We start from the raw sequence: 21,091 nt of genomic DNA, 5'->3' as shown, positions 1-21,091 counted from the left end.
CTCACAAAACAAACTGAGGGTTGATGGGGGGAGGGGGGTTGGGAGAGGGGGGTGGGGTTATGGACATTGGGGAGGGTATGTGCTATGGTGAGTGCTGTGAAGTGTGTAAACCTGGCGATTCACAGACCTGTACCCCTGGGGATAAAAATATATGTTTATAAAAAATAAAATTAAAAAAAAAAAGAATACATCCTTAGAAATGAAACAAGATGGGATTGGGAGGGAGACAAACCGTAAGAGACTTAATCTCAAAACAAACTGAGGGTTGATGGGGGGAGGGGGGTTGGGGGGGTGGGATTATGGACATTGGGGCGGGTATGTGAAATGGTGAGTGCTGTGAAGTGCGTAAGGCTGACAATTCATAGACCTGTTCCCCTGGGGCTAATAATACATTATATGTTAATAGAAATAATAAATTTGTTATCTCAAAAAAAAAAGAATACATTCTTAGGAGTTGGTTTGCTGATTCCTTCATTACATAATCAATATTAAAAAAACAGAAAACATAACATTTAAAATATATTAGATAAAATTTGTCTGAATTTTACATTGCCATATTAAGTAGAAGGTGAAAGAAACTAGTATGGGAAAAGAAGTATGTAAATGCATAGACGAGCACCTGTATACTATCATTAAGTAGCATTTCTTTCTTTCTATTTTTTAAAGATTTATTTGTTTTTTAGAAAGAGCACATGAGAGTGGGGGGGGGGATGGGGAAGGGCCAGAGGGAGAGAATCTCAAGCGGACTCCCCACTGAGCACAGAGCCCTTTGCAGAGGGGCTCAGTCCCATGACCCTGAAACTACGATCTGAGCCAAAACCTAGTCCATCTGAGCCAAAACCTAGTCGGAGGCTCACCTAAGCCACCCAGGCGTCCCCATAGAGTAGCATTTTTGTCTTACATCTTTTTGTTATATTGTTGTTGGCAGTTTAAAGATACGTTTTTGCAACACTAGTTTAAATGAGAGTATCTGCTTTTAGTACTTGTCTAATAATCTGGATAAATTAAGACAGGGTGAGGTCTAGCTCTTACATTATAAAGTGACTTTAGAGTTTATGTTAGGGAGGGGTTAAAATATTAGCCCATAGTATATCAGATTATATAATTGTACTATGGGCATTACTCATGCCTAAACTTTGAGGAGCCTATCATTAAGAGGTACCCAACATGTAAGTGCTATTTACCTGGTCACTTCAGGGATCTCAGAATGGTGTGGATCTGAAGAGTTACTTCTTTAGTTCAGATTTTTATATATAATGTAGCTATTATGATTATAAATAGGTAAAGTTTGTGCATATGAATATTGAGAAGATGAAAAAGTGATGATTTGTTGGGATGGTAGGATTTGGGATGTTTCCCCTCTTTTTGGTTTCCATTACTTTTTAAAAAATATTTATTTAAGTAATCTCTTACACCTCGTGTGGGGCTCAAACTCACAACCCCAAGATCAGGAGTCACATGCTCCTCCAACTCAGCCAGGCAGGCACCCCTTGTTTCCATTACTCTTACTAGTACTGTAAATATTTTAAAAAATCTTACTCACAAAATATGATAGATGGCTATTACTATTCCTTTTTCATCAGGCCCTACTAAAGAAATTAATCTGGTCTTATTGGTGAGATCATCTCTAGGATACCTGAGTTTAAAGTACTTATTTTGGGGGCGCCTAGGTGGCTCAGATGTTAAGCATCTGCCTTTAGCTCAGGTCATGATCACAGGGTCCTGGGATCAGGCGCCACGTTGGGCTCTGTGCTAGGCAGGAAACCTGCTTCTCCCTCTCCCTCTCCCACTCCCCCTGCTTGTGTTCCCCTTTCTCGCTGTGTCTCTTTTTGTCAAATAAAATCTTTTAAAAAATTAAATAAAAAAATAAAGTGCTTATTTTCCCTGTGATCATCTGTACTTTCCTTCAGCATTTTTTCATGGTTTTATCATCACACGGCATCTCATTACTGTATTTTATCCAGAAAATTCTCTGAAAACATGACGCTTAATTGGTACTACTTCTCCTTTCAAAACAGTATTGTGTATTCAGAATGGTTGTTTCTGCATTATTAATCAACTCTAAATTATTTTTAATGGGAATCAAATATCATTTGAATGCTTTATATGATTATCCTTTTTCAGTGGTAAATCCAGTGGTTAGAAGTAAAATATTAAATTACTGTGCATTTAATTTTTTTGTTTCACAGTTTTTTATTGGTGCTATTTTAGAGATATTGATGATTAAATTTGATACTACAGTTGTCCTAGATAAATTCAGAATAACATACTGTGAGTAGTAAGAGTGCATATATAGATACGAGGGAAAAACATTAAAAGTCAAATTCATCTCTTTTATTTTACTAATATACAGTGATTTATTAAGTCCCTCCCATGTGTTCAGTGTAATGCTAAAGGTATGCTTTATATTAATTTTATTAGTCCAGTATAATCATATCTTTTTTCCTGATACGGAGAATAAGGCTCAAAGAGGTTACTCTGCTTGTAAGTGGTGAAACTAGGGTTCAATCTAGGTTTGTCCAACTGCACCATTATAGTGTACTACAGTGTATTTAATTGGTTCTGATTAATTTTAATGATCAGAAGCTCCTAGTAATTTTTAAATGTCTGTTAATGGATATGAACAGACCCTAAAGTCTGTCAAAAGGACCTAATTTGAAAACCAGCAAGGTTGGGGGCACCTGGGTGGCTCAATTAAGTCTCTGAGTTGATCTTAGATCAGGTCTATATTTTATTTTATTTATTATATTTGACCCAGAGAGAGAGCACGAGCTGGAGGATCAGCAAGCAGAGGGAGATAGAGCAGACTCCCTGCTTGGCAGGAGTCTGCTCGTGCATGGCGGTTGAACTCACAACCCTGAGACCAAGACCTGAGCTAAGATCTAAGATCTGGGGTGCCTGGGTGACCCAGTGGGTTAAGAGTCGCCTTTGGCTCAGGTCATGATCCCAGAGTTCTGGGATTGAGCCCGCATCGGGCCCCCTGTTTGGCGGGGAGCCTGGTTCTCCCTCTGCCTGCTGCTCGCCCTGCTTGTTTTCTCTCTGATAAATAAATAAAACCTTTCCCAGGAAGTTATCACTATGGTGAAAGTTGGGTGAAAAGATAAGACAATTCTTACTCATTTCTTGGTCTTAAAAAATAGTTTTCACTATGGAATAATGTTGACAGAGTTGGGAAGTAGGTGAAAATCTTGGAATTTAGAAGAATTTCAGTAGGTTACTAATAATTAAATTTTGAAATCTTTTAGTTTTTTGGACACAAAAATAGGGAAATCTGTACCTTTGGATTCATGACCGATAACGTAAGACTGGAGTTTTTAGTAAAGAAACGTTACCAAAGCTGAAAAAAAAGTCTGGTTTTGATAGACATTTGAATTACACTTCCTCAAATGTTCCCATTTGTAATTTGTGGACTGCCTTTCCCCCTTTTTTTCTTCTAACCTCTTTGCTGGAAGGTGGACTTTAAAAACTATCTATCACTTAGTTACAGCGACACCTACTGGTAAGAATCCTTGACATCACTGTGCTGATTGCCTCATACTTGAACAAAACTACCCATTTACTGAGATGTTAAATCTGTAAAACATTGTTAGTAATAAAAGGGTGAGATGCACAGGCTGATTTTTTAATTTTTTTTTTTGCTTTGTCTGTGTGTTGGTTTGTTTTTTTTTTTTTTTTTTTTTTAAGATTTTACTTGAGAGAGAGAAAGCTGGAGCAGGAGCAGGGGGAGGGGCAAAAGGGTGAAGGAGAGGCAGACTCCCCACTGAGCAGGAAGCCGAACGTGGGGCTCAGGGGCTCAATCCCAGGATCCTGAGATCATGACCCATGCTGAAGGGAGATACTTAATGTACTGAGCCACCCAGGCACCCCTGTGTGTGTTTTTAATGATAAAAGTTAAATGATCATGGGGTGCCTAGGTGGCTCAGTCCTTAAGTGTCTTCCTTTGGCTCAGGTCATGATCCCAGGGTCCTGGGATGGAGCCCCGCATTGGGCTCCCCGCTCAGCGGGAAGTCTGCTTCTCCCTCTTCCACTCCCCCTGCTTGTGTTTCCTCTCTCACTGTGTCTCTTTCTCTGTCCGATAAATAAAATGTTTTAAAAAAAAGTTATAAAAGTTAAATGATCATATTATGGAAAATATGAGAAACAGAAAGGAGAAAAACAAAACTAATAACTACTCTCCATCACAGGCAGCAGTTTTGGTGTGTTTTCTTCTACTTTATTTAAATTTTAATGTACTTATTTATTTACTGTAAGATTTTATTTATTAATTGTCAGAGAGAGAGAGAGGGCGCAGGCAGGAGCACAAGCAGGGGGAGCAGGAGGCAGAGGGAGAAGCAGACCCCCTGCAGGGAGCCTGATGCTGGACTCAATCCCAGGACCTTGGAATCATGACCTGAGCTGAAGGCAGATGCTTAACTGACTGAGCCACCCAGGCTTCCCTAATGTATTTATTTTTTAACCATAGCTTTATTCTTGGCATGCATGTAATTTGTTCCTTGGTTGGTTCACGAATATGGCATAAGCATTTTTTCCAAGCTGTTATCCTTCAGTTAACTATAATTTTTACTGACTGCCTGGTATTCGATCAGGTTACTTAACAGTTTCCTCATTGTACCCATTTTAATCAATTTCTTATATTGCTGGTTTTTTTTTTTAAGATTTTATTTATTTATTTGACAGACAGAGATCACAAGTAGGCAGAGAGGCAGACAGAGAGAGAGAGGAGGAAGCAGGCTCCCTGCTGAGCAGAGAACCCGATGCGGGGCTCGATTCCAGACCCTGGGATCATGACCTAAGCCGAAGGCAGAGGCTTTAACCCACTGAACCACCCAGGTGCTCCTATATTGCTGTTTTAAGTAATTTGTTGGTTGTCTGTTCAAATGACTTTTTCCATATTTGGATTTTTTTCAGTTAGGAATATTTTTATAGGCTGACCTTTTCCTAAAGGTTAAGTTTTTGTGTTTTTGTCTACTAGTGAGGTTGAAGTTTTTCCTTCTGCTTGTTCATAAGTAGTATTAGTTGATTTGTCTACTGGCACTATAATGATATTCTTAGGAGGTTGCCTGGGCAATTTTTTAAAAATAAAGAACTTCATTGTTTTTTAAAATTTGAGGAGTGCCTGGGTCACTCAGTTGGTTAAGTGGCCAACTCTTCATTTTTTTTATTTTTATTTTTTTTTAAGATTTTACTCATTTGTCAGAGAGAGAGAGAGACCAACCAGAGAGGGAACGCAAACAGGGGGATGGGAGAGGGAGAAGCAGGCTTGCCCCAGCGCAGGGGATCATAAGACCTGAGCCAAAGGCTGATGCTTAATGATTGAGTGACCCAGGCACCCCAGTTGGCCAACCCTTGATTTCAGCTCAGGTCATGATCACAGGGCCATGGGATTGATCCCTGTTTTGGGCTCTAGGCTGGGTGTGGAGCCTGCGTAAGATTCTGTCTCCTTCTCCTACTCCTCACTTCCACCTCCCCCAAAATAAAAATAAATAAAATAAAATTTGTTGAAAATAACTTCCTCAAGTTTTTATTTGCTTCTTTATAATATAGAAGTTTTTTATTTTTATGTGTCAAGTGAACTGATCTTTTGTGATTTCTTTAATGAATTTTAAAATATAGAAATGTCTTTTCAAAGTTTAATAATTTTCTTTCTTTTTTTTATATAGTCAAAGTTTAATAATTTTCTTTTCTTCACATTTATTTTTATTTATTTTTTAAGTAATCTTTCCCGACTGAGCCAGCTAGGTGCCCCTTCTTTTCTTTACATTTAAGTGTGTATGTTTGTGTTTTTAACTCCCCTCCCTTTATTTTTCATGCTTTATATTTCGGGGGAAAATATGAAGAATTCTTGACAACCTCTTATTTAAAGAAACCAGCATTAATGTGTTTGAATTTCTTGCCAGGCTTTCTTTCTAGACATTTTTGTAAACATTGAACTTTATCTGCCCAGAATTATTTTTAAACTGTCAGGGCAGAGGTATCTAAAGTTATTTTGAAATTAGAGCAGTCTCTGAGTCTCCTGACATCTAGAACAAAAAAGGCAACTAGAGATACTGCCTTCTGTCCTCTGTGTTACCTCACTATGTTTTGGCTCACTACAGTTTAGCACATAACATTACTGTGTAGAACATAGCAGATGTGCAATAAAGATTTATTGAATTAGGGGCACCTGGGTGGCTCAGTGGGTTAAGCCTCTGCCTTCGGCTCAGGTCATGATCCCAGGGTCCTGGGATTGAGCCCCGCACCCGGCTCTCTGCTCAGCAGGGAGCCTGCTTCCTCCTCTCTCTCTGCCTGCCTCTCTGTCTACTTGTGATCTCTGTCAAATAAATAAATCTTTCTTAAAAAGATTTATAAAATTAATAAACTATTTTTCTTCTCCCTCCTTCTGTGTACCTCCCATCCCTTGTGCAGTTATAGGTTGTTTCTTTTTTCAGTTTTCCCTTTTGAGTATTTTCTCCTTTTTCCTTTTCTCTTCCATTTTTAAAAAGGAATGTTTTGAACTACAATTTGCTTTTTATTTATTTTTTTACAATTTGCTTTTTAAAACATCCTAATTGAGTTATAACACATATACCATACAATTCACCCATTTAAAATGTACAGGTGAGTAGATTTTAGTACATTCACACAGTTGTGCAGCTACCACCACAATCTAATTTGAGAACATTTTCATTACCCCCAAAAGAAACACCATGTGGCCCATTAGCTGTCCTTGCCTAGTCTCACTTCTCATTCCCAGTCCAGGGCAACCACTGCTTGCAGTCTCTATAGATTTGCCAATTCTGGACATTTCATAAAATGGAATAGTGCAAAATGTGGTCTTTGTGACTGGCTTCTTTCAGTTGGCATCATGTTGGCAAGCTTCATCTGTGTTGTAGCATGTATTAGTACTTCATTCTTTTTTATTGCCAAATACTATTTCATTTTGTAAATATACCACATTTTGTTTATCCATTCATCGAGTTGATACACACTTGGCTTGTTTTACTTTTTGGCATTATGAATAATGCTCTTTTGAACATTTATATAGAAGTTTTTATATGGACGTATGTTTTAATTTTCTCTTTGTTATATACTTACAAGTGGAGCTACTGGGTTAGATTCAATTTTAGTGAGTTTCTTTGTGTCTTTGAAAGATCTTAAAAATACAGTCATCTCGGGGCGCCTGGGTGGCTCAGTGGGTTAAGCCGCTGCCTTCGGCTCAGGTCATGATCTCAGGGTCCTGGGATCGAGCCCCGAGTCGGGCTCTCTGCTCAGCGAGAAGCCTGCTTCCCTCTCTCTCTCTCTCTGCCTTCCTCTCCGTCTGCTTGTGATCTCTCTCTGTCAAAAAAAAAAAAAAAAAATACAGTCATCTCATCTGCTGAGGATCCATTCATCCTCCAGTGGATGTCTGAAACTGTGGATAGTACCGAATCCTAAATATACTGTTTCTTTCCTATACATGCATATCTGTGATAAAGCTTAATTTATAAATTGGGGACTGTAAGAGGTTAACAACAACAATAATAAAATAGGGCAGTTATAATAATATAGCAAAGTTATGAATGTGGTCTCTGTCACAATATCTTATTGTAAAAAATACATCTTAATTGTACTGTACTCAGTACAGTACTTACTGTATTGTATCCTTTCTGTGATGATGTAAGATGACAAAATGTCTACATGATAAGATGAAGTAAAGTGAATGATGTAAGCATTGTGACATAGTGTTAGGCTATAGTTGACCTTCTCACAATAATGTCAGGTGGATCATCTGCCTCTGACCATGATTGACTGTGGGTAACTGAAACCACAGAAAGACAGTCTGCAGATAAGGAGAGATGACTGTATTTATTGCTTCTCTTTTGTTCATGTTCCTAACAGTCTTGCTGTTTCATTTATGTCCCAGAAACTGAAGTTCCCTGTATTCAGCCATTAAATTCTGACTGTTTTACTCCAAAATACGTTTTATTCATGCTTTTCTCTTCATTGGAAGAGAACTGTACTTGATTTTTGTTTTGCTTTGTTTTGCTTTTGCTTCTGTTGTTGTTAAGTACGCTCCACACCCAGTGTGGAGCTTGAACTCATGACCCTGAGATCAGGAGTCTCATGCTCTACCAGCTGAGCCAGCTAGGCACCCCTCACAGCCTACTTTAGACCTTTTTAAATTTTTTACCATTATTGAGTGGAGTAGCCCAGACTATTCTACTTTTCATTTTTCTTTTTTTCTTTTTTTTTTTTTTTTAAGATTTTATTTATTTATTTATTTATTTGACAGAGAGAAATCACAAGTAAGCAGAGAGGCAGGCAGAGAGAGAGGAGGAAGCAGGCTCCCTGCCGAGCAGTAAGCCCGATGTGGGGCTCGAACCCAGGACCTGGGATCATGACCCGAGCCGAAGGCAGCGGCTTAACCCACTGAGCCACCCAGGCGCCCCTACTTTTCTTTTTTCTAATACTCCTCCTTGGGTGCCTGGGTGGTTCAGTGGGTTAAGCCTCTGCCTTGGGCTCAGGTTATGATGTCAGGGTCCTGGGATCGAGTCCCGCATTGGGCTCTTTGCTTGGCAGGGAGCCTGCTTCCTCCTCTCTCTCTGCCTGCCTCTCTGCCTACTTGAGATCTCTCTCTGTCAAATAAGTAAAATCTTTAAAAAACAACAAAAGAAACCTAATACTCCTCCTTCCAACTCTTATGCTCCTTTTATCAGAGCGTGTCATTAGCACTTTATTTTATAAACTATAAGGCAGATATTATAGTTTATTTAATTTTATATCTTCCCAGTAAGATAAAATCTCTGTAATGGCCATGATCCCATCCAGCCATCCCCAGAGTTTAATACAGTATCTGGCAAATGTTCTTTTTTTTTTTTTTTTTTAAGATTTTATTTATTTATTTGACAGAGAGATCACAAGTGGGCAGAGAGGCAGGCAGAGAGGGGGAAGCAGGCTCCCTGCTGAGCAGAGAGCCTGATTCGGGACTTGATCTCAGGACCCTGATATCATGACCTGAGCCGAAGGCAGAGACTTTAACCCACTGAGCCACCCAGGCACCCCTCTGGCACATGTTCTTATTCTTGGACGTATACTTACTGGGTTAAAAGAGCAGTCACTTTTTTTTTTTTTTTTTTACTATTTTATTTATTTATTTATTTATTTATTTTAGAGCGCATGAGAGTGAGAGATTTTTTTTTTTTAACTTAAAAAAATTTTTTATGAACATGTAATGTATTATTAGCCCCAGGGATACAGGTCTGTGAATTGCCAGGTTTACACACTTCACAGCACTCACCATAGCACATACCCTCCCCAATGTCCATAACCCCAGAGAGTGAAAGATTTTTTTTTTTTAAGATTGTATTTATTTATTTGACAGGCAGAGATCACAAGCAGGCAGAGAGGCAGGCAGAGAGAGAGGGGAGGAGTAAGCAGGCTCCCTGATGAGCAGAGAGCCCAATGTGGGGCTCGATCCCAGGATCCTGGGATCATGACCTGAGCTGAAGGCAGAGGCTTTAACCCACTGAGCCACCCAGGCGCCCCGAGAGTGAGAGGTTTTTAAAATAATTTTTTTTCCATTTAGAAAAAATTTAAGTTCAGTTAACATATAATGTATTACTGGTTTCAGGGGTAGAGGTCAGTGATTCGTCAGTCTTATATAATAGCCAGTGCTCATCACATCACGTGTCCTCCTTAGTGTCCAGGCAGAGGAATTTTTTTTTTTTTTAAAGATTTTATTTATTTATTTATTTGTCAGAGAGAATGAGCACAGGCAGAGGCAGAGGGAGAAGCAGGCTCCCTGCTGAGCAAGGAGCCCGATGTGGGACTTGATCCCAGCGTCCTGGGATCCTGCGCTCCCTGACCTGAGCCAAAGGCAGCTGCTTAACCAACTGAGCCACCCAGGCGTCCCGGCAGAGGGATTCTTTTCTTTCTTTCTTTTTTTTTTTTTTTTAAATTTATTTATCTGACAGAGATCACAAGTATTGGGAAAAGTTTTCAATTAGCAATAATCGCGCCTCGGATAAATCTCATTGGCAACGATACTGCCGCTGCGCAAAGCTGAGAGATCACAAGTAGATGGAGAGGCAGGCAGAGAGAGAAAAGGAGGGAAGCAGGCTCCCCGCTGAGTAAAGAGCCCGATGCGGGACTCGATCCCAGGACCCTGAGATCATGACCTGAGCCGAAGGCAGCAGCCTAACCCACTGAGCCAACCAGGCGCCCCCGGCAGAGGGATTCTTAAGCAGATTCTGCGCTGAGCACAGAACCCAGCTTGGGGCCCCATCTCATAACCCTGAGATCACAACCTGAGCTGAAACCAAGAGTCATTTCTACAGCATACTTTTAGGGAGGACACTATAGGAATAAGCCCTAAAGGAAGTTTATATATAGTAAAGCCTATAAATTATCTGTATGTGTGTAATATGCAGTAATAACTCTATAATTAGGAAAGATTTAATGTGGAAAAAATGAGCTTAGAAGCAAGGCTATATGGATTTGTATCGAGCACAAATTACTAATGAATTAGCAAGGGCTTGTGTTCTGGAACAGGAGGAAATAAGTTTCTGGTATCTGTTCTTTATTCTTGTGTGGTTTAATTTAATATAAAAGTATTAGAATTTTTTGTTAGATGCTTATCCACTTACAGTTCTGGGAGCTGGACCAAAAAAAAAATTAAAGGCTCTTATCAGTTTGACACCCAACAAATAGTGACACAAAATACTGGTAGGATATACTGAGGTGTGTGTAGACTGTATAGTTAAGAAAAACTATAGGCTTAGCATGATCATGACATACTTTAAAAAAAAATAATTTCGGGGTGCCTAGGTGCCTTATTGAGCCTCTGACTCTTGATTTCGACTCCGGTCATGATCTCAGGGTGTCATCAGGTTCTGCTCTGGGTGTGGAGCCTGCCTCAGATCTCACTCCCCTCCCCCCACCTGAGCACATACACTCTTTCTCTGTCTCTCAAATAAATAAGTCAGTCTTTAAAAAATAATAATAATCTTCCTTCCTTCCTTTCTTGTTAGGGAATGCATATTTAACTGTATATACCAGAAAACCTATTACAGTGTCTTAACCAGGTGTGTGGGTGCTTATTGTTTTTATGTAACATGGAGTCTAAAAATAGTGAGTCCAAAGTTGGTGTGGCAGCTCAGGGTAACAGTAGGAACCCTGGCTGTGTTTACTTTTGCCTTAGTGTGGGACAGTTGCCATGCTTGCAAGGCAGCTGCACCACCTTTGGGCATTGTGACCTCTTTCCAGACAGGATAAAGGAGGGAAAGGTGAAGCTTGATAAAGGAGGAAGCAAGCTGAGTTTTTCCCATTTAAAGAGCTTTCCTCAAAGTCTTACGTAGGCAATTTTGTTTTACATCTGATTGGCTAAGACCTTGTCACGTGGCTACTTCTTATCTGCAAGGGTATCTAGGAAGGAGAATATTTGTAACCTGGCACTATGTTAGCCTGAAAAAAATCAGGTGGCTTTAAGGCAGAAGAGGAAGAGAATGAAAACTGGGAACAAGTAGTAGTATCTACTTTGAGCACCGTAGCCTGATGCACATGCATACATATACCATTGAAACAACCACAAAGAGAGAATGAGGATTTCACCTAAATTATTTTGTTTATTTATTTATTTTTTAAAAAATAATCTCTATGCCCAGTGTGGGGCTCCCAGCTCACTCATGATCCTGAGATCAAGAGTCGCATGCTCTTCCTGCTGAGCCACCTGGGCATCCCAAAGTAAAATACTTTAAATTCAAATTAGAGGGGCTTTTGATGGCTCAGTCAGTTGAATGTTCGACTCTTGAATTGGGCTCAGGTGGTGATATTGGTCAGGGTCCTGGGTTTGACCCCTGCAGAGGCTTGGTAGGGAGGCTTCTCAAGATTCTCTTTCCCTTCCGGTCCACCCCACACTCACTCACTCTTTCTCAAATAAATAAATCTTTAAATAATTAAATAAACTCAAGGAGATTGGAGCATTTGGCTGACTCAGTTGGTAGGGCATGTGACCTTTGTTCTTGGGGTCATAATTCAAGCCCCATGTTGGGCATGGCACCTACTTACTTAATTATTTAGTTAATTAATTCAAATTAGAAGAATCTCAGAAGTTAGGTGATTAGAGAAAAAGGAGAATTTGAAAAGAGAAGTGACAGACCTCAGGAAAAAGTTAGAAATAAGAAAAACTTATTTCAGAAATAAAGGTGAAACTAAAAGGAACACATAAATGAAGAAGTGCAACAAGTAATGACTCGGTAAAATAAAAAGTAAAGCAAAATTAATTTTTTAACAAAGGTAGAAAGAGAGAAGCTTTTAAAAATCAAAAAAGAGGGCTCCTGGATGGCCAGTGGGCTAAGCCTCTGCCTTCAGCTCAGGTCATGGTCTCAGGGTCCTGGGATCGAGCCTGGCATCGGACTCTCTGCTCATTGGAGAACCTGCTTCCCCCCCTCTCTCTGCCTGCCACTATGCCTACTTGTGATCTCTCTCTGTTAAATAAATAAAATCTTTAAAAAAATAAAAATTAAAAAAAGAGGTAAAAGGAATTGAGAAAAAAATGCTATACTAATAGGCAAAGAGGGGCATGTGGGTGGTTCACTATTGGTTAAGCATCTTCCTCAAATCATGATCCCAGTGCCCTGGGATCAATTCCAGCTTCTCCCTCTGCCTGCGGCTTCCCCTGCTTGTGCGTTCATGTGCACGTGCGCAGTCTCTCTCTCTCTCTCTGTCTTAAAAATAAATAAGTAATATCTTAAAAAGAAAAAAGAAAAACTTAACATTCATATGAACAAAGTCCCCAAGAAAGAAAACAACCAAAGCCATGGGATGGAAAGAAAACTTTGTGCAAGTGTGTCTGGGTAAATTGATTCAGAATTGCCAGTACAGAGACATAGTTTAGTAAAACTGATGGACTTTAAGGGTAAAAAAAAAATCATTCAGGCATCCTAGTAAAAAAAGACCTAATCACTTAAAAAGGAAGGAAAATGAATTGTCACTAGCCTTTTTTTTTTTTTTAAGATTTTATATATTTATTTGACAGACAGCGAGAGAGGGAACACAAGCAGGGGGAGTAGGAGAGGGAGAAGCAGGCTCCCCACTGAGCAGAGAGCCCAGTGTGGGACCTTGATCCCAGGACACTGGGATCGTGACCTGAGCTGAAGGCAGATGCTTTACGACTGAGCCACCCAGATGCCCTTGGACTTATTTTTAAGATTTACTTACTTTTTAGAGAGAGATTGGGAGGGCAGAGGAAGAGGGAGAAGCAGACTCCCCGCTGAGCACAGAGCCTGACATGGGGTTAGATCCGAGGACCCTGAGATCATGACCTTCGAGTCAACTACTTAATTGACTGAACCATCCAGGTGCCCCTTGCACTAGATTTACTGACAGCATGTTTAGTGTCCGAATGCAGTGGATTAACATTTAAGAAAATCAAGGAAATAAAACATGAACCAAGAATTTTATATTTAGGGCGCCTGGGTGGCTCAGTCATTGGGTGTCTGCCTTCAGCTCAGGTCATGATCCCAGCGTCCTGGGATTGAGCCCTGCGTTGGGCTTCCTGCTCAGAGGGAAGCCGCCTTCTCCCTCTCCAGCGCCCCTCTGCTTGTGTTTCCTCTCTTACTGTCTCTCTCTCTCTCTCTCTCTCAAATAAATAAGTAAAATCTTTAAAGAAAAAAGAAGAATTTTGTATCCAGATAAAGACTCCTCTAAGTATAAGAACCACAGACAGTTCATTAAAGATTTATCTGAAAGAGAGAGAGAGAATGGATGGGGTAGGGGGGCAGAGGGAGAGAGAATCTCAAGAAAACTCCCTGCTGAGCGCAGAACCTGAGGCAGGTCTCGATCTCACAGTTCCGCATCATGATCGGAGCCAAAATAGAGTTGGATGCTTAACCGACTGAGCCACCTGGGCACCTCATACCACAGATAGTTTAACACTAACCTGTAAGAATTGAAGAAAAAGTGTTCAGGGGCACCTGGGTGGCTCAGTGGGTTAAAACCTCTGCCTTCAGCTCAGGTCATGATCTCAGGATCCTGGGATCGAGCCCTGCGTTGGGCTCTCTACTCGGCAGGGAGCCTGCTTCCCCCTCTATCTCTGCCTACTTGTGATCTCTCTCTGTGTCAAATAAATAAATAAAATCTTTAAAAAAAAATAGTGTTCATATCATCTGTATGGAATCTACTAGAACTTCAAATAACTAAAATACCTACAGAACCAAACTGTGATACCTTATTTCTCTTCCATTAAGAGAAACTAGGAATATTAGGAATACTTGAAGAAATAGCTGATTTTATATCTAGAGTAGGAAATTAGTATTAAATATGGGATATTTTGGTAAAGGATACAGGAGTCAACTTGGTAAGTTACTGTGACCAAGTGTAAGATAAGATAGTTTGAGTATCTATAAGAACGATAACCACAATGGATTGAAACATCAAATAAGTTTAATCCTGAGTACATATTGATGCACAAAGGACTGACTGCAGAGGGGTATGAGGGAACTATTTGAGGTGGTAGAAATATTTTATATCTTGATTGTATTAAACGGTGACACTACTTCTGTATACGTTTATCTGAACCATAGTTTCTCAACCTTAACAACATCAATATTTTGAACCAGGGAATTCTTTGTTTAGGAGGAGGAGCAGGTTGTCTTGTACATTGTAGAATGTTTATCAGCAGTGGATGCTAGACGTGACAATCAAAAATGTCTTCATTGGGAGCCTGGGTGGCTCAGTGGGTTAAGCTGCTGCTTTCGGCTCAGGTCATGATCTCAGGGTCCTGGGATCGAGTCCCACATCGGGCTCTCTGCTCAGCAAGAAGCCTGCTTCCCTCTCTCTCTCTCTCTGCCTTCCTCTCCGTCTACTTGTGATCTCTCTCTGTCAAATAAATAAATAAAAATCTTTAAAAAAAAAAAAAAAAAGTCTTCATATGTTGTCAGATGTCTCCTGGGAAGCACAGTGGCCCTGGTTGAGAACCCTGGTCTAAACTTACTAAAAGGGTGAATTTTTACTGTGTGTTAATTACGTCTTAGTAAACTTGATTTTTTTTTTAATTTTTATTTTTTATTAACATATAATGTATTATTAGCCCCAGGGATACAGGTCTGTGAATTGCCAGGTTTACATACTTCACAGCACTCACCAGAGCACATACCTTCCCCAGAGTCCATAACCCAACCACCCTCTCCCTACCCCACTGATTTTTTTTTTAAGTTTATTTATTTAAGTAATCTCTGCACCCAGTGGGCTCAGACTCAGGACCCTGAGATCAAGAGTTACATGCTCTTCCAACTGAGCCTGGCAGGCTCCCCAACAAATCTGATTTTTAAAAGGAAGAGTCCTAAAAAAAATAAAAAATAGATTTAAAAAAAAAAAAGGAAGAGTTCTTAGTCATTCTTTTTTTTTTTTTTAGATTTTTTTTTTTTTAATTTATTTATTTGACAGACAGAGATCACAAGTAGGCAGAGAAGCAGGCAGAGAGAGAGAGGAAGGGAAGCAGGCTCCCCACTGAGCAGAGAGCCCGATGCGGGGCTCGATCCCAGGACCCTGGGATCATGACCCGAGCCGAAGGCAGAGGCTCTAACCCACTGAGCCACCCAGGCGCCCCCGTTCTTAGTCATTCTTTAAGGATTCTAGGAAGCTATTTTAAAAACTAGTAATTGACAGACTCAGGCATTTATTTCATCTCTTATGTTAAACTGTATCTCAAGCATAACTAAGTAGTCAAGATAGGGATGAATTTGGAGCCCATCTATAAGTATTTTTTGGTGTTATATTTTACCACTTCCAGTTGTCAGCTTCTCTGCCATTAAAAATAACATTTTTCCTTTTCTCTGGTTTGCTACGTATGATTCACTTGCATTGGGAAGCCAGATTAATAAAATTATTATTCTGAAAAATAAAGGACACTATATTAGAATTATCTATTTCTGTTTTATTTCTTGATTTAGGGGTGTATTCTGGTATCCCTCATGCTTAAATGATTTGTTACCAGTATTCTGTTTGAATGTGGCCGAACACACGTATACTTTCTGCACTAAGATTAAATTCTTTGGATTAATTTTGCTGTGCAAAATGAAACATGTTCAGAAAACTCAGTGTGTGCTTAATATAGGTATCGTTTTGAATATCAGTCATACTGTGTTAATACTTACTGAATTAAAGAACACAGTGTTCTCAAAATCATTCCAGAGACCAGATGAATAGAGAAGTATATGGGAACTACCCTTTTGAAAATTATTGAGTTTCTTATTTCATCTTATTTTAGTATTGCCCAAGTTTATTCTCAGAGAAGAATATGGTATTTGACTTAACATGGTGGTCTCCTTAAAAGTTCATGACTTTAGCACACTTCTTCACTTTGAAGAAACTGAAAAAGTGTGTTAACTACCATAGCTATTTCAATAACTGATGCTAGAGGCAACCACTGGGTTGGGCGAGACTGTCATTAAACTGTGCCTTTGGTTTACTTGTTATTTTCATCATGGAAAGGAAAATCTTTAATTTATTTCATTGCTTAACCAGTCCCACATTTTAAGATAAAACTGTCCTTTTTCCAAAACTGTTATTAAAAGAGGCTGGAAAAAAAAAATAAAGAGGCTGGAAACAGATTCTGGTCTGATGTTGATGTTTTGTTGGCATTTCATCCCTCTTTTTGTTAAATGAAACTCATTTAACCCCATTTCCAGTTTTCATATTAAAAAAAAGTCCTTTGATGGGGCGCCTGGGTGGCTCAGCGGGTTAAAGCCTCTGCCTTCGGCTCAGGTCATGATCCCAGGGTCCTGGGATCGAGCCCCACATCGGGCTCTCTGCTCAGCAGGGAGTCTGCTTCCCTTCCTCTCTCTGCCTGCCTCTCTGCCTACCTGTGATCTGTGTCTGTCAAATAATAAATAAATAAAATCTTTAAAAAAAAAAAGTCCTTTGAAATCATACTAGAGATTGAGGAGGATTATTAGTTTTGACTGTCCATTTTATAAGAATTTGAAAGATGTGATTTTATAGCATACTAATACCTCAGCATTTCTTTGTTTCCCTTTTTACTGACTCATACCATGTTCTAAATGTTACACTTATGTTTCAATAAAAATGGAGAACAGTTTTCTTCTTTCCAGTTGCAGCAAGGGAGAACTTTGGGGTTTAATGAATTGCTTTTCTGATTTTAATGGAGTAAGGTTAGTTTTGAAAGTAGATCAAAGATAAGTTGCTTGTATGGACCATGGTTTTGCTTACTGTGTTTCTGAAGACCTATTATAGATAATAACAGGATCTATAGTTTCATAATTTCTCTTCTGAAGTTAATTTTTGATAGATAACAGCTGGTGATACTGAATAGCATTCTGTCACCCACTTAGCTTTTTGGGCCTTTTTCTTTTCTTTTAAGATTTTATTTATTTATTCGACAGGGAGATCACAAGTAGGCAGAGAGCAGAGGAAGCAGGCTCTCTGCTGAGCAGAGAGCCCAAAGCGGGGCTTGATCCTAGGACCCTGAGATCACGACCTGAGCCAAAGGCAGAGGCTTAACTCACTGAGCCACCCAGGTACCCCTGGGCCTATTTCAAGAGGAGAAATTATCTATCCCCATTATGGGGAGTTTCCACTCAGTTTCACATGTAGCTTTTAAGGCAACTTGATTAAATAAAATAGCAGTGTATATCTGACTCCATGATTTCTCACTATGCTTTGCCCACAAAATGATTTCCTAATAAAATTGACTACACTGTGTTAAATGTAGGGACAGATACCATGCTAAGCACCTTACAGTATTATTTCATTTGTTTTTCACAATAACTTTATGAAATTGATAATATTTCATCCCAGTTTTTGCCAGGGAAGAAACTGATAATTAGAGAAGTTTTACTGGCTCACTGTTAGAAAGCTAATCAAGTGGATGTGCAGGGACTCATATATCTGTCCTACTCCAAAATCTGTTCTTAACCCTGTACTCCAGTCCTTCAAGTTTAGCTCTGCCAATACCATGAAAATCTCAAAACATTCCCGTTTATTTTAATTTCATAGGCTTGTTCTTAGAAGCGGTAGAGTGAGGGGCACCTGGATGGTGCAGTTGGTTAAACATTGGACTCTTGGTTTCCTCTTGGATCATGATCTCACAGTCCTAAGATTGAGCCCCACCTTGGGCTTCCATGCTCAGGAGGGAGTCTGCTTAAGACTTTCTCTCCCTCTTCCTCTCCCCACCCCTAGTAAAATCTTAGGGATGCCTCGGTGGCTCAGTCCGTTAAGCATACCGCTCTTGGCTTCTCCCTCTGCCTGTCACTCCCCCTCCTTGTGCGCTTGCTCTCTCTCTGATAAATATAATCTTTAAAAATAAATAATGACATACATACATAAATGCATAGAAGTGGTAAAGTGAGAAAGAAATCATGAGGAGAATTTATTATTAGGCATAGTAACTCAAAATTAACGTTGCCGCGCTGAAGAGTGGAGAATAGGTACAGAAGTAAAACCAAGAGCTGAGATTGTAGAATATTGTTGTTCCTTTATACAACAGATAAAAACAAAGCAGGACAATTTAAAATCTCCATTTAGGGACGCCTGGGTGGCTCAGTTGGTTGGACGACTGCTTTCGCTCAGGTCTGATCTCGGAGTCTCGGGATCGAGTCCCGCATTGGGCTCCCAGCTCCACGGGGAGTCTGCTTCTCCTTCTGACCTTCTCCTCACTCATGCTCTCTCTCATTGCCTCTCTCTCTCACTCAAATAAATAAATAAAATCTTTAAAAAAATAAATAAATAAAAAAATAAAATCTCCATTTATAGGAATCTTAACTGTGGATAGTCATTAACTTTTTTACAAGTGTTTTCACAGATGAATACGTACTGTTAGTTGATGCTTTGAAAACTTGAGGTTATGTTACCTCTCCCTTTGAAACATTACTTTTGTCCATTGGCCTAGAGAAGAGTTTGAAAATGTTAAGTGTGACCTGTTAGTGCTTCATAAAATAAGTATACTGTGTCATGACCGTCTTTTGTAATAGCACATAACTTTATCTCATTCTTTTTTTTTTAATATTTTATTTATTTATTTGAAAGACCGAGATCACAAGTAGGCAGAGAGGCAGGCAGAGAGAAGGGGGAAGCAGGCTCCCTGCTGAGCAGAGAGCCCGACATGGGGCTCGATTCCAGGACCCTGGGACCATGACCCGAGCCGAAGGCAGAGGGTTTAACCCACTGAGCCACCCAGGCACCCCTATCTCACTCTTTTTTATGGGTGTATAGTGTTCAATTATGGAAGTTTATCATAATTTACTTAATTACTCTGATGTATACCATTTGATTGTTTCTAGTTTTTTTTTAATAAAGCTATAGAAAATATTTTTGTCACATATTTTTGTATACTCATGAGTAGGACATTGCTTATTCAAAGTGGAATTACTTTGAAGATACACATTTAAATTTTTTTAAATGTAATTTTATTTTTTAAAGTAAGCTCTGTGTCCAACATAAAACTTGAACTCACGATCTTGAGATCAAGAGTCAGTCACATGCTCCACTGAGCCAGCCGGGAGCCCCTAAATTTTTAATAATATCGCCAAATTGGACTTCAAGATGTACTGATTTATCAACACCTATTTATAAAAGTGCCTATTTCCGGGGACACCTGGGTGGCTTAGTCTGTTAAGCATCTGTCTTTGGCTTAGGTTATGATCCTAGGGTCCTAGGATTGAGTCCTGCATTGGGCTCCTTGCTGAGCGCGGGGCCTGCTTCTCCCTCTGCCTGCCTCTTCCCGCTTGTATGCTCTCTCTTCTGATGAATGAATAAAATCTTTTTTTAAAAATGCCTATTTCGGACACCTGGGTGGCTCAGTCGTTAAGCGTCTGCCTTTGGCTCGGGTCATGATCCCAGGGTCCTGGGATCGAGACCCACATCGGGCTCCCAGCTTGGCGGGAGACCTGCTTCTCCCTCTCCCACTCCCACTGCTTGTGTTCCCTCTCTCGCTGTGTTTCTCCCTGTCAAATAAAAAATAAAATTTAAAAAAAAAATGCCTATTTCCCCATGTCCTTGCTAATGCTATGCATTGTTATTATTAGAGTTTATACTTTTCATGTTTTTTTGTTTGTTTTAACTTTTGTGATCTATAGATGAAAAGCTATAAAAGTCATCTTAGAGTTGCATTTTATTTTTTATTTTTATTTTTTAAAGATTTTATTTATTTGAGATTTAAGGATGGATCGCACTATCAGTAATTGTGGCTTCAAAGCTGTGATGAAATGGTGCTATAAATGTAAAATGTCACTGAAATGACCACAGCTTGACGATCTCCTCTACTTTACCTTGATCCCTTTTTCTCTTAATTTAAGGTGATCATGGAGCTCAGCTTGGCCTCCATGGGGCTGGAGGTGATGGAATACATGATGACACAGCAGGTGGAGAAGAAGGGGAAAACAGCCCAGATCCACAGCCCCAAGCTGGTCGGAGGACCCGGCGGGAAGCATGCACCTGCCCCTACTGTAAAGACAGTGAAGGAAGGTAAGTTGACCCAGTCAGGCCAGTCTCTTAAGAGTATAAAGGAGAAAAATTAATGAATTTGGAGGTAAGCAAAAGAGGGTTAATTTTTTAACATTTAGGACTTGGCAGTGTTGCAGAGGAACCAGAAATAGTACAATACATTTGATTGGGTTATATTATAGGATTTTGGTTCCAGCTCTGATCCTTTCATCTACTCTAAGACCTTGGGCCTTAATAGGTGCCTGCCTTCTCCACAGATAACGTTAAAATCACATGGAGCCAACTGGTCAGGTGATTGTTACCATATGTCTGTTTTTGAGATGGTTTAACAAGGTTGCTTATAAAATAGTCTTGCAAAGAAAAAGAAACATACTTACTATAATGATTTTTTATAGTGATTGTGTGAGAATCCTAAGGGTTTACAGAGTTTTATTTTCCCTCACAATAGACAGAAATACTTACTCCAGATAGAAAATTCTTCCATCATAGAATCAAATGTGTCCTACAGAACAAAGTTTTGGCAAATTTTTCTTATTAGTAAAATATTTAGTTTTACTCAGTATTATCTCTGGAAATTTCCACATTATATTCTTTTTCGTTAACTTACCGCTTTTGAAAGAAAATAGAAAGCCATACAGATTTTTTTAATGCCTTTGGAAAAAAATCTGTTTAA

General features: G+C 39.5%; 1 protein-coding gene and 1 pseudogene across 1 annotated transcript in view; one reads left to right on the top strand and one right to left on the bottom strand.

Annotated features, from left to right (window-relative positions):
• The window catches only part of SP1 (Sp1 transcription factor), a 52,870-nt gene that overhangs the window by 23,727 nt on the left and 8,052 nt on the right, over window positions 1-21,091 (top strand). The window contains exon 4 of the mRNA XM_047740477.1: window positions 20,271-20,439. Within this exon, the coding sequence (XP_047596433.1) occupies window positions 20,271-20,439 (169 nt within the window). The remainder of the gene's footprint in view (window positions 1-20,270; window positions 20,440-21,091) is intronic.
• LOC125108016 (uncharacterized) lies at window positions 9,913-10,022 on the bottom strand (annotated as a pseudogene).

This window comes from Lutra lutra, chromosome 8, assembly GCF_902655055.1.
Source record: "Lutra lutra chromosome 8, mLutLut1.2, whole genome shotgun sequence".
NCBI lineage: Eukaryota > Metazoa > Chordata > Mammalia > Carnivora > Mustelidae > Lutra > Lutra lutra.
Note: the sequence above shows the minus strand (reverse complement) of the source record. Positions and strands in the feature narration are given on the sequence as shown.